This window comes from Orycteropus afer, unplaced genomic scaffold (assembly GCF_000298275.1).
Source record: "Orycteropus afer afer isolate SDZICR_OR568_19922 unplaced genomic scaffold, OryAfe1.0 scaffold00054, whole genome shotgun sequence".
Taxonomy (NCBI): domain Eukaryota; kingdom Metazoa; phylum Chordata; class Mammalia; order Tubulidentata; family Orycteropodidae; genus Orycteropus; species Orycteropus afer.
This window is the reverse complement of record NW_006921641.1, coordinates 10,959,492-10,973,941: the sequence shown is the minus strand read 5'-3', so window position 1 is coordinate 10,973,941 and position 14,450 is coordinate 10,959,492. Positions and strand designations below refer to the sequence as shown.

Sequence of the window (14,450 nt, the reverse complement as noted above, 5' to 3'; positions counted from 1 at the left end):
AGGTTATTTCTTTTGATGGTATCCCACATGAACCTTAGGCTCTCTTCATTTTGTTTTGACCTTTTTTCTGATTGATCCCTTTCCAAAGAAGCGTTCAGGTATTTGCCTTCAATCTCCCTAATTCTGTCTTCCATTGATTCAATTCTGCTCCTTCGCCCATTCAATGTCCTATCTATTTCTGAAAATTTAGCATTAATCTTCTGGATTTCTGTGTGTAGATTTTGTATCATTTCTAATTTTTCATTTATTTTGTCATTTTGTTCTTGTATTGTCTTTCAAAATTGTTCTAGGGTTTTCTCTGTGTTTTCCTTGATCTGTCTTCTCAATCCGTTGAAGATACCTAAATATAATTCTTTTTGAATTCCTTATTAGGGAGTTCCAATGTTGCATCTTCCTCAGGGATATATTTTGGGTCTGTATCCTGATCCCTTGTTTCTCCTGCTTGATCTTGCTTCTTTGTGTGGACTGTGATGCTCTGTTGTCTCTGAGATATTGTGATTTTTTTGTGTTTATATTTAATTGGTGATTGTATGTTGGAGTGACTTGCCCACGATTTTCATTTTCTTTGTATGTTATCTATGCAAGCAAGGTACTGTGCTCCTCTGTTCACTAGTTGACAGCACTTATACACTCATCACCTGTCTCCTTTCCTGTTGTCAGCCTCTCGGATATCCCTGCTGACCATGGCAAACAGAGCCTATTCTTAGGTCCCTGGAATCTGAATGAGAATGCTATCACTTTAAAATCCAAAATGCTTGCTCCTTGTAAAGATTCAAAATGGTTGCACCCTCAGTCACTTGAAATATCCAAAATGGCCACCAGCTGTAAACATTCAAAATGGCTACAGCCTCAGTCAGTTTAAATATCCAAAATGGCCACTGCTTGTTAGCATTCAAAATGGCTGCACCCTTGGTCACTTTAAATAGCCAAAATGGCTGCTGCGTGTAAACAATCAAAATGGGTGTGCCCTCCGGACAGTGCAAAGTCCACAGCTCAGGTAGTCTCCCTCCTTGCTGTTTCTCTTCCTAGTCATAGGCAACCAGCGCAGTCATCCCTGAAGCTCTTGGTGACCAGGGCTGATCTTAAGGTCCATTCTCATGTCCCAACACCACTTGGAAATATTCAGACTGTTGGTCCCATCAGAATAGCTGACAGTCCGCAGGTCCGACCATCTTTGTACTGACTGTTTTCATTCAGGTTTTTCCACTAGTTGGTGCCTAATGCACTTCTGTGTAGTTCCTTTCAAAGCCCAGGGCTCCATGATTATCTTCTGTATCTCTGTCGATTGGGTTTTCTTTTCTTTGTTGAAGAGGATCTGTGTCACTAGTCTGCCTATTCCTCCATCTTACCAGAAGTTAAGACTCAGAAAATATTTTTAAGACATGTAATAGACAAAAAGTTAATAAATCTAGTAAACTAAATCAACTTAAACAAATTGATTGTAAAAAGACCAAGAACCCTAAAGCAAAGGATAGAATCAAAAAATTGAAAGAAGAAATGTAAATGACCAATAAACAAAAAAACCAAACTCACTCCCGTCAAGTCAGATCCAACTCAGAGAGACCCCTCCTTGGGTTTCTGAGGCGGTATCTCTACAGAAGTAGATTGTCCCAACCTTCTTTGCGAGGAGTGGCTGGTGGGTTTGAACTGCCAACCTTCTGGTTAGCAGTCACATGCCTTAGGCACTTCACCATAAGCAAGTGAGAATGTGCTCGGCTTTGGTCACTGAATCTAAATTGAGAAAGCATTTTTCAAAAACATTAACTTTAAAAGAGTAATAAAAGCCAGTGTTATCCAGTTATTCAGGATGAGGGGAAACAGTCTCTCTCATACTGGTATATACTATATATATATTATCTCTATTGATCCAAATCAGAGTATATGTATCTCTGTACTCTCATACTGGTACATACTAGTTCACATATAGATTGCTGCAAAAATTTTAGAATAATAATCTCATTATTTTTATTTTTTGTTTTAACTTTAATTACTTTATTTTTGCAAAGTTCTCCCCCACCCCATCACAAAGAAAGTTGTACATGTAGACACCTTTCCTTGACTTTGTACAATAGTGAACTAATACAACATTTTTCCTTCTGTGATTGACTTATTTCACTCAGCATAATGTCCTGCAAGTACATCCACATTATGCAGTGTTTTGCAGATTCTGCATTATGCTTCACTGTTGCATTGTATTCCATTGTGTGTATGTACCATAGTTTAGTTATCCATTCTTTTTTTGATGAACACCTAGGTTGTTCCCATCTTTTGGCTTTTGTAAATTATGCTGCAATGAACATGGGTGTGCATATATCTGTTCTTGTCCTGGCTCTCACTTCTTTAGGATATATACCTAGTAAGGGGATTGTTGGATTAAATGGTATTTCTAATTCTAACTTTTTAAGGAAGCACCATACTGTTTCCCAGAGTGGTTGTATCATTTTACAGTCTCACCAGCAGTGGATGAGAGTCCCAATCTCTCCACATCCTCAGCAGTGTTTATTTTCTACCTTGTTGAACACTGCCATTAGTGCTTGGGCCAGATGATATCTCATTGTTGTTTTGATTTGCATTTCTCTAATGGCTAATGAGGGGAGGTTAGGTGGCATAGTGCCAAAGACATTTGACTGCTAACCAGAAGGTTGGTGGTGCAAATCCTCCAGCCACTCCTCGGAATGAAGACTGGGCAATTTACTTCTGTAGAGATACCGCCTCAGAAACCCAAGGAAAATTCACTATGAGTTAGAATCAACTTGACAGCAGTGAGTTTTTGGTTTGGTAATGGCTAATGATCATGAACATTTTTTTCATGTGTTTGTGGCTGCCTGAATATTCTCTTTGGTGAACTGTCTATTCATGTCTTCTGCCCAGTTTTTTAATTGGGTTATTTGCCTATTTGTTGTTGAGATTTTGGAGTTTTCTATCAATTTTAGAGATAAGTCCCTTGTCAGATAAGCTGTTGCCAAATATTTTTTCCCAATCCGTAGGTTCTCTTTTCACTCTTTTGGAGAAGTCTTTTGAAGCACATAAAAATTTAATTTTTAGAAGGTCCCATCCATCTAGTTTATCTTCTGCTCTTTGTGCATTTTGGTTATTCTTGACAGTCTATTTATGCCATAAATTAGGGCCCATAAATTTGGGCCTCTGGTGTCATAGTGCCTAAGGCATTTGACTGCTAACCAGAAGGCTGGTAGTTCAAACCCACCAGCCACTCTTCAGTAGGAAGAATCTACGTCCATAGAGATAGCGCCTTGGAAACCCAAGGAGGGGTTGCTCTGAGTCAAATCGACTCAAGGGCAGTGAGTTTTAGTAAATTTGCCGTTAGTTTTTCCTTGAGAAACTTTATAGTTTTAGGTTTCACATTTAAGTCTTTGATCTATCTGGAGTTACTTTTTGTGTATAGTGTGAGGTACAGATCTTGTTTCATTTTTCTGCAAATAGATATCCAGTTTTGCCAGCACCATTTGTTAAAGAGACCATCTCTTCCCCATTTAATGGATTTCAGCCCTTTGTCAAAATTCAGCTGACCATAGGTCGATGGATCTATTTCTGGATTTCAAATTCTGTTTCACTGGTCTATGTTCTGTTGTTGTTCCAATACCAGGTCATTTTGACTCCTGTGGCTGTATAGAAGGTTTTGAGATCCAGGAGTGTGAGACCTCCTACTTTTTTCTTCTTCAATAGTGTTTTGTTTATCCAAGGTTTCTTTCCTTTCCATATGAAATTAGTGACTGATTTTTCCATGTCTTTAAAGAATGTTGATGGGATCTGGATTGGGATTGCATTGAATGTATAGATTGCTTTGGGTAGTATTGACATTTTCACCATGTTCAATCTTTCTATCCACGAGCATAGTATGTTCTTCCATTTATTTAGATCTTTTATGGTTTCTTGAAGGAGCTCTGGTAGCATAGTGCCTAAAGCACCTGGCTGCTCACCAGAAGGCTGGTGGTTCAAACCCACCAGCCACTCCTCGGAAGGAAGGTTGGGCAATCCTACTTGCGTAGTGATACTGCCTCGGAAACCCAAGGAGGGGTCGCTATGAGTTGGGGCCGACTCGACGGCAAAACAACAACAACAACAATGGTTTCTTGAAGTAGTGATTTGTAGTTTTCTTTGTACAGGTCTTTTGTGTCCCTAGTGAGATTTATTCCCAAGTGTCCTTTTTTTTTTTTTTTTAGGGGGGCGCTGGGCAGCTATTGTAAATGGTATTGGTTTCCTTATTTCCTTTTCAGCACTCTCTTTGCTGGTGTAGAGGAATCCAACTGATTTTTGTATGTTGATCTTGTATCCCGCCACTATGCTAAATCTCTTAATTAGTTCCATTAATTATTTTGCTGAGTCTCTTTGGTTTTCTATATATAGCACCACATCATCAGCAAATAGGGATAGTTTTACTTCTTCCTTACCAATGTGGATGCCTTTGGTTTCCCTTTCTTGCCTTACTGCTTTGGCTAGGACTTCCAATGCAGTGTCGAATAGAAGTAGTGATAGAGGACATCCTTGTTGCTTCCTGTTCGCAAGTGGAATGGTTTCAGTCTTTCTCCATTGAGAATATTGTTGGCTGTTGGTTTTGCATAGAGGCCATTTATTATGTTAAGGAATTTCCCTTCTATTCCTATTTTGCTGAGAGTTTTTATCAGGAATGAGTTTTGGATTTTATCAAATGCCTTTTCTGCATTGATTAATATGATCATGGGGTTCTTTACCTTTGTTTTATTTCTGTGATGGATGACATTGATTGTTCGTCTATGGTTGAACCATCCTTGCATACCTGGTATGAACCCCACTTGGTCATAATATATTGTTTTTTGGATACGCTGTTGGAGTCTATTGGGTAGGATTTTATTGAAGATTTTCATGAGGGGTATTGGACTGCAGTTTTCCTTTTTAGTGATGTCTTTGCCTGGTTTTGGTATTGAGGTTATGCTCGCTTCATAAAATGAATTTGGCAGGATTCCATCCTCTTCTATGTTCTGGAATAATTTAAATAGAATTAGTGTCAGTTCTCTGAATGTTAGGTAGAATTCTCCAGTGAAACCATCTGGGCCAGGGCTTTTTTTGTTGTTGGTAATTTTTTGATGACCTGTTCAATTTCTTCTTTCGTTATGGGTCTGTTCAAATTTTCCACCTCAGTCTGTGTTAGTTTAGGTAAGTAGTATGTTTCTAGAAATCTGTCCATTTCTTCCAGATTTTCAAATTTGTTGCAGTATAGTTCTCCATAGTATCCTGAATTATCTTTTTAATTTCTGTTTGGTTCTGTTGTAACATAGCCTAATTCATTTCTTATTCATGTTACTTGTGTTCTCTCTCTCTGTGCCAGTGGTTTGTCAATTTTATTAATATTTTGAAAAAAACAACTTTTAGTGTTGTTGATTTCTTCTATTGTCTTTCTATTATTTCTTTTCTTCTGATGACTATAGGCTTTTTTTTTTTTTTTTGCTACTCTTTTTCTAATTGTTGGAGATGTTGGGTTAAGTCTTCTTTTTTTGATGTGTACATTTATTGCTATACATTGGGCTCTGATGATTGCTTTTACTGTGTCCCAAAGATTTTGATATATTGTGTTTTCATTCTCATTTAATTCAAGGAATTTTTTAATTTCATATTAATTTCTTCTACTACACATCCCTTTTCAAGGAGAGTGTTATTCAGTTTCCATGTGTTTGCTCTTTTTCCGTTGATCTTCTTATTGTTGATTTCAAATTTTATAGCATTGTGATGTGAGAGGATGCTTTGCAGTTTTTCAGTGTTTTAAAATTTATGAAGGCTCGCTTATTGGTGTAACATATGGTCTATCCTGAAGAATGTTCCATGTGCAATGGAAAAGAATGTATATTGTGCTATTGTTGGGTGAAGTGCTCTATAGATGTCTGGTGTGATGTATGGTGGATTTGTATTGTTCAGTTCTTCTATGCCTTGTTGAGTTTCTTTCCAGTTCTGTCTTTGATTGAAAGTGGTGTATTAAAGTCTCCTACTATGACTGAGGAGTCATCTATTTGTCTTTTCAGTTCTCTTAAAGTCTAATTTATGTATTTTGGGCCCTTTCATTGGGTACATATATATTTATTATTATGGGCTCTTATTCACTTGATCCTTTAATAATTATATAATGTCTTTCCTTGTGTCTTATGGTGGTTTTTGTCTTAAAGTCAATTGGATCAGAAATCAATATTGCTACTCCTGCTCTTTGATGGTTGCCATTTGTTTGATATATCTGTTTTCAGACTTCAATTTTTAGTCTGTTTTTGTCTTTGTCTCTATGATGTGTCTCTTGTAGACAGTATATTGATGGATTATGTTTTCTTATCTAGTCTGCAACTCTCCATCTCATGAGTGGTGCATTTAATCCATTTACATTTGGTGTAATTATCAACAAGTATGAATTGTTGCTGTCATTTTATTATGTGTTTTTTGTGGTGTTGCTGATTTCTTTGTTCCATATAATTTTCTGTGCTGAGCTCGTTTTGTTTATGAGTTGTGTTATTACTTCCTTCATTGCTGTTTTGTTTTGGTATTTGCTAAATATTTGTACTTGTCCTCTTTTTTATTTTGATGTGAAGGTTTATCATTTTTCTTTGAGGCTACTCTGTGATGTGTAATTTTCTTCCCAAGTTTAGAACAGTCTGTTCTGTCTTGCAATTATCTTGACTTCCTCACCATTTAGAATTTCTCTAACTACACAGTTTTTTCCCTCTTTTTGGTTTGTAGTTGTCCTCATTTGACAGTTGATGTCTCTGGTTCCCTGTTTATAATCTTGTAGACTTACTTACTTTGGGTACTTCCATAACTGGCTTGGTTTCTGGGTTATGTCATCATGTGTGTTAATAGTTAGTTGTTGTTTGCTGTTGTTGGTTCTCTGTTCAAAGGGTTCCCTTTAGCATCTCTTATAAGATCTGGTTTTAAAAAAATTCATTTCTGGTTATCTGGAAGTGTGCTAATTTCACCATCATATTTGAGGGACAGTATTGCTGGGTGTATAATTCTTGGTTGGAAATTTTTTTCTTCCAGGTTTTAGATATACAATCCCATTGCCTCTGTCATTTGTGTGGTTTCTGCTGGGAAATCAGAGCTTAGTCTTATTGGTTGCCCTTTGTAGCTAACTTTTTTGTTTTTCCCATGCTACTTTCAGGAGTCTTTCTTTGTGTTTGGTTTTCATGAGTTTGATGATGATATATGTCTTGGTGATTTTCTTTTGGGGTCTATTCTGTTTGGGGTTCATTGGATTTCTTGAATAAATACATTCTTATCTTTCCATCATATCAGGGAAATTCTCTTCCAACACATCTTCAACAGTTTTCTCTGTGGCTTTATTTGTCTCTTCCTGTTCTGGAATTCTGATTAAATGTAGGTTATTCCTTTTGATGGTACCCCACATGAACCTTAGGCTTTCTTCCTTTTGTTTTGATCTTTTTTCTAATTGATCACTTTACAAAGAAATATTGAGGTATTTGTCTTCAACCTCACTAACTCTGTCTGCCATGGATTCAATTCTACTCCTTAGCCCATTCAATGTGTTATCTATTGCTGAAAATTTAGTATTAATCTTATGGATTTCTATCTGTAGATTTTGTATTTTCACTTATTTTGTCATTTTGTTCTTGTGTTGTGTCCTGAAATTGTTCTAAAGTTTTCTCTATGTTTTCTTCAATTTGTTTAGTGTTCTTCTTGATCTCTCTCTCTCTCAATTTGTTGAAGTTACCTAAATATAATTGTTTTATATTCCTTATCAGAGAGTTCCAATGATGCATCTTCCTCAGGGATGTGTTCTGGTTCTGTATCCTTGTCCCTTGTTTCTACTGCTTTATCTTGCTTCTTTGTGTGAACTGTGATGGTCTGTTGTCTCCAAAACATCATGGCATTTTGTTTTTTATATTTAATTGGTGACTGTATATTGAAGTGATGTGCCCAAGATTTTCATTTTGTTTTCTTTGGATGTATCTGAGTAAGCAGGATACTGTGCTTCTCTATTCATTATTTGGCAGCACTTATGCACTCACAACCTGTCTCCTATCCAGTCACCAGCCTTCTGTATTTCTGTGCTATCCTTGGCAAGCAGAGCTATTTTTACGTCCCTGGAATCTGAACAAGATTTTAAATATCCAAAATGTCTGCTGTTTGTAAATACTCAAAATGGCTATGCCCTCTGGAAAGCCAAAAGTCCACAACTTAGTTTGTTTCCTTCTTTGCGATTTCCCTTTTTAGTCTTCAGCCAGCCACCAGCACAGTTGTCCATGCAGCTTTTCGTGAACAGGGCCAATTTTTAGGTTAGTTTTCAGATCCTAACACCACTTGGAAATATTCAGGCTGTCCATCCCATCAGGATAGCTGACCGTCCACCATTCCATTTGTCTTCTTAGTCACTGTTTTCATTCAGGTTCTTCTACTAGTTGGTCTTTAGTACACTTCTGCATCCTTTCTTTCAGAGCTCACAGCTCCAGGATTCTCTTTTCTTTGTTGAAGAGGGTCTGTGTAGCTTGTCTGCCTATTCTGCCATCTTACTGGATGTCTTTCTTAGTAATTATTATGAACATTCTACATCACCTTTGACCCAATACGCTAACTTTTAGTTACCTATTACTAAATATAAATTCCATTACTTAAGAATATATATCAAGGAGGCTTCTAGTAAGATGGAGGAATAGGCAGACAAGCGACACAGACCCTCTTCAACAAAGAAAAGAAAACCCAATCGACAGAGATACAGAAACTAATTCTGGAGCCCTGAGCTTTGAAAGGAACTATACAGAAGTGAGTTAGGCGGCAACTGGTGGAAAAACCTGAACAAAAACAGTGAGTACAGAGATGGTTGGACCTATGGACTGTTAGCTACACTGAGAGGACCAACAGCCTGAATATATCCAAGTGGTGTTGGGACCTGAGAATGGACCTAAAGATCAAGTCTGATCACCAATGGCTGCAGGGATGCCTGTGCTGATGGCCTATGACTGGGAAGGGAAACAGCAAGGAGGGAGACAACCTGAGCTGTTGACTTTCCGCTGTCTGGAGGGCACAGCCATTTTGATTGTTTACATGTGGCAGCCATTTTGTCTATTTAAAGTGACCGAGTGCGCAGCCATTTTGAATCTTTACAAGTGGCAACCATTTTGGATTTTCAAGTGATAACATTCTTATTCAGATTCCAGGCAACTAAGAATAGGCTCTGTTTGCCAAGGTTGGCAGGGACACCCAAGAGGCTGACAACAGGAAAGGAGACAGGTGGTGAGGGTGTAAGTGCTGTCAACTAGTGAATAGAGGAACACAATACCCTGCTTGCACAGAAAACATACAAACAAAACAAAGGTAACTAAAATCATGGGCAGGTAACTCCAACATATAATCACTAATTAAATATAAACACAAAAACGTCACAGTGCCTCGGAGACAATAGAACATCACAGTCCACACAAAGAAACAAGATAAAGCAGGAGAAACAGGGACCAGGATACGGACTCAAAACACATCCCTGAGGAAGATGCAGCTTTAGAACACCCTGATAAGGAATTCAAAAGCATTATATTTAGGTTTCTTCAACAAACTGAGAGATAGATCAAGAAAAACACAGAGAAAACCCTAGAACAATTTTGAAAGACAATACAAGAACAAAATGACAAAATAAGTGAAAAATTAGAAATGATACAAAATCTACACTTAGAAATCCAGAAGATTAATACTAATTTTTCAGAAATAAATAGGACATTGAATGGGCAAAGTAGCAGAATTTAATCAATGGAAGACAGAATTAAGGAGATTGAAGGCAAATACCTGAACCCTTCTTTAGAAAGAGATAAATCAGAAAAAAAGATCAAAACAAAATGGAGAAAGCTTAAGGTTCCATCAAAAGGAATAACTTATGTGTAATCGGAATTCCAGAACAGGAACAGGCAAATAAAACCACAGAGAAAATTGTCGAAGATTTGTTGGAAGAGAATTTTCCTGGTATGATGAAAGATGAGAATATATCCATTTAGGAAGTCCAACGAACCCCAAACAGGATAGACCCCAAAAGAAAATCACTAATATATGTCATCATCAAACTTACCAAAATCAAAGACAAAGAAAGAATCATGAAAGCAGCACAAGAAAAAAGAAAAGTTACCTACAAGGGGCAACCAATAAGACTAAGCTCAGATTTCTCAGCAGAAACCATGTAGGTGAGAAGACAATGGGATGGTATATATAAAAACCTGAAAGAAAAAAGTTGCCAACAAAGAATTATGTACCCTGCAAAATTGTCCCTCAAATATGATGGTGAACTCAGGACATTTCCAAATAAACAGAAATTAAGGGAATTTGTTAAAACCAGACCAAGCTTACAAGAGATGCTAAAGAGAGCCCTTTGGACAGAGAAGCAACAACAGCCAACAACAACTGACCATTAATACACATGATGGTATAACTTAGAGACCAACCCAGCTATGGAAGTATCCAAAGTAAATATGGCTACAAGATTGTAAACAGGGAACCAGAGAAATTAACTGACAAATGAGGACAACTACAAACCAAAAAGAGGGAAAAAATTGTGTCGTTACAGAACTTCTAGATGGTAGGGAAGTCAAGACAACTGTAAGGTAGAATGGACTGTTTTAAACTTGGGAAGAAAACTATAAATCACAGGGTAACCTCAAAGAAAAATGATAAACTTTCACATCAAAAAAGAGGATCAGCATAAATGTTCAGCAAATACTAAAACAATAGCAATGAAGGAAGTGATAGCACGATTCATAAACAAATAAGCTCAGCATAGAAAATTATACGGAACAAAGAAATCGACACCGTGAAAAAGCACATAACAAAAATGACAGCAACAAATTTGTATTTGCCGATAATTGTGTATCTGGCAAGGGACTTATCTCTAAGATTTATATTGGAAGAGTGGATGACCACACTATGGTACATACACATAATGGAATGTTATACAGTGCTAAAGAATAATGTAGAGTCTGCAAAACACTGCAGGTTTATGTATGGAGGGAAACTTTTCTTTATTCGTTGCCAAGGGTGAGAGGGGAGGGGAGGGAACACTGCTAAAAAAAAAAAAAAAAAAAATTGCATTGACCCACATCACTTAATTTTGCGTATTTCACTGTACATAAATTATATTTCCACTCCTCGAAAGGAAGGTTGGGCGAACTACTTCAGTAGTGATACAACCTTCGAAACCCAAGGAGGGGTCGCTATGAGTTGGGTCTGACTCAACGACACATAACACCAACAAATTATATTTTAATAAAATGCATTAAAAAAAAAAGAATATATATACAAGGATATATATTGGAGCACTATCAAGTGGACTAAGAATTGCAATCAATCAGAATGTCCATTGCTAGGGGCAGGGTTTCATTAAAAATAAATCCATGTCATGGAATATTATATGGCTATTTAAAAAGCAATTGGGAGAGTGAGTGTAATGATTTCATTAAGGAATACAAAACGAAGGATAAAGAACTGTTTATATGCAATTGTCAGTAGGCACATACTTGTTTTTATGAGCAGAGAATGATGTTAGAGGCTACACAACAGTTAATAGTATTTACCTTGAAAAGTGGAGTGAGGTGGGGTAGAAGAGCTTTTGATGTAAAAACTTCCGTATTGTTTAATTGTTGGATGCCTAAATTTTGTAATGTAAAATGAAAATAAAATGAGATGTTAAAATCTCTCACTGGAAAAAGTCACTGCCTTTGAGCTGGTTCTGACTCATAGTCTACCCCACCTTGGGTTTCCAAGGTGTTATCTCTAGGGAAGTAGATTACCCAGTCTTCCGTCTGAAGACTGACTGGTGGGTTTGAACTGCCAGCCTTCTGGTTACCAGTCAAATGCCTAAGGCACTAGGCTAAAAACTAAAGCATGTAAAAGGAGTTTTAGACAGGAGGAAGGACATTATTTTTTGAGGTTCTCAATGCTTGTGGCTAGTAATTCTTAAAGTTTAAGTTGAAATCCCCTGATGGCCACTCAGTCCTTCTGAGAAGCTATAAACTAACCTAGAAATGTAGTTTAGTTCTTACCAGTCCCTATGAGTGACTCATGCCATTAATTGTTATTAGGAGTGTTTTTTTTTTTTTTTCTTTTTAATTTCACTTGGAGCCACTACCAACCAAAAGTAAATTATTGAGGGTTACAAAAATTTGGTATCTGCAAATTAAAATCAACATACTACTCAAATTTATTTTAATTCAGTATTTTATTCAGAAGTCTGACAGACACTTGATGCTTGGAACATTCATCTATAATTGTATGTCCCATAATTTTGATTCAGAATACCTCAGCAGTGTTAGCTTGAGTTAGTTATGACATTCAATTGTTGCCATTCTTGCTTTTTTATTATAAATTACTGTAAGGTTAGCTTTATCATTATCATTTTAGTTTATTGTAGATTTTTTTTTTATTAACTCCACCATGTTTCATATCACATATTTGCATTAACAATGTTTTGTTTCATAATTTTCTTACAACTAGACTTTAAAGATATATATGCCTTGTGGTTCACATATGAATCATCCATAGTCATTTTGCTAAAGTAGATGTGTACATAACCCCTCTGCAGTTTGCTTATACATTGACCAAGTTGATGATGATAGGTGATAGTTTTACTATTTAACCAGATTCATGTTTTCCCCTGGAATGTGAGAATAAGTGAGCTAAGTGGTCCGTGGGGTCTTTTGTATCCCTGTGGTAGACTTTGGTCAGGAAGTTTGGAAACCGTCACTCTAAGGGAGCATTTAGGTGTGTGGCAAAGGACATGTTGAGTGGCCAAGGTGGAATATGAGTAACTCATAGCCCGCGGCCTCATTGTTGGTGGTCTGTGAGTATCACCAGTAAGATGTTATCAGAGTAGGTGCTAATGATACTGTATTTTTCACTTTTTGTTTAAGGATGCAAATGAAGACCCTGGAGAAGATGTGGCCTTGCTTTCTGTCAGTTTCGAGGACACTGAAGCCACTCAGGTGTACCCTAAGCTGTACTTGTCACCCCGCATTGAACAGTAAGCACCAATACCATTTACTTTGTGTGACTTGGAGTTCTACTTGTTAACCAAACACGTCTTAATATTTCTTTTGCCGCTGTTGAAGTCTTAATATTATTTCTTTCTTGATTTTTATTCTCTTAAAAATGAATTATATTAGGAATTTAAGTTGCAGAGTAAACGATTTTCTACTGTAATCTTTTGATGAGTCTTGGAGCTGTGCAACTTGTTATGTGAATACCGTGCCTTTGTAGAGAGAAAAGAGTAGACAGATTATGTCCGAAATTAGGACTCTCTCCAAATGCTCTTGGGAGTACTTCTGCTTATAGCTTAAAGAGGGCTGCTGAGCAGACATCTGACCCAGTGTTGTACATATTTGCATCTGTTATAGTTATTTGTGAAAATGTAACTAGTCCCCTTAAAATATTAAGTAAAAACTTACTCAGAAGTTTGTAAAGGCAGTATTAAAAGTAAATAGCTTAAGAATTATTTTTCTTTGTCTAAACTTCATACAACATGCAGGCTTCTGGGTAAAAGTAGTTTGATGTCACACTTGTGTTTTAACCAAATAACTTTACTCGTCAGTAATAAATTGTACAAGGACTAGTCTCACAATGTGCTTATTATTGGCTAAAATACTTTAGTAGCTTACTTCAAAGGATGCTGAGGTTCCCTGAAAATGGATTGTAAGCATATTTGGTTGGGAACTTCAGACAGGACAGACTTTTCATCAGCAGAGAGTATTTACAGACTGTGATTGAAATATGCTATTAAAGTTCCCTGCAAGGCAGTTATCAGGATTGGCTGAATTTTCCCCATGAGTAGATGTGGTCACTATCCAACATTCATGTGTGGAGCTGTTTTGCCTCTTCTGACCTTAGTTGCTTGAACTCATGGACATATGATTGAATCATGGACATATGACTTCACAAACTAATAATGACAGATGTTCATCCTCAAGAATAGGAGATTGTAAGCATCTATAGAGCAGGCATTCTCTCATTAACTTTTTTGTATCTCTGAAAGCACCTTGCACAGGATTTTGTAGTCATGGGGGCTCAATGAATGCTGTATTTTTTTAATAGAAAATACTAAACCCTATCAGTAAGAGTTCAAAAAATCCTATAGACAGTACCCAAACCAAACCCACTGCCGTCGAATTGATTCCACCTCATAGTGACCATATAGGACAGAGTAGAACTGCCCCATAGGCAGTTCCAAAGCAGTAATCTTTATGGAAGCAGACTGTCACCTCTTTCTCCTGCATAGTGGTTGGTGGGTTCAAATTGCCGACCTTTCGGTTGGCAGCTGAGCGCTTAACCAGTGCACCACCAGGGCTCCTTGGAGATAGTAGAGCAAAGTGGTAAAAGATAGAAGCTCTGGAGTCAAGCAGATCTGGTATAACCTAGGTTCTGCCACTTCCCAGCTGGCACAATATTTAACATCTCTGAGCTTGTTTTCTCATCTATAAAATCAAGATAATAAT

General features: G+C 37.1%; 1 protein-coding gene across 1 annotated transcript in view; it reads left to right on the top strand.

The window, feature by feature from the left end:
• The window catches only part of BABAM2 (BRISC and BRCA1 A complex member 2), an 804,907-nt gene that overhangs the window by 456,518 nt on the left and 333,939 nt on the right, over positions 1 to 14,450 (top strand). The window contains exon 6 of the mRNA XM_007938825.2: positions 12,873 to 12,982. Within this exon, the coding sequence (XP_007937016.1) occupies positions 12,873 to 12,982 (110 nt within the window). The remainder of the gene's footprint in view (positions 1 to 12,872; positions 12,983 to 14,450) is intronic.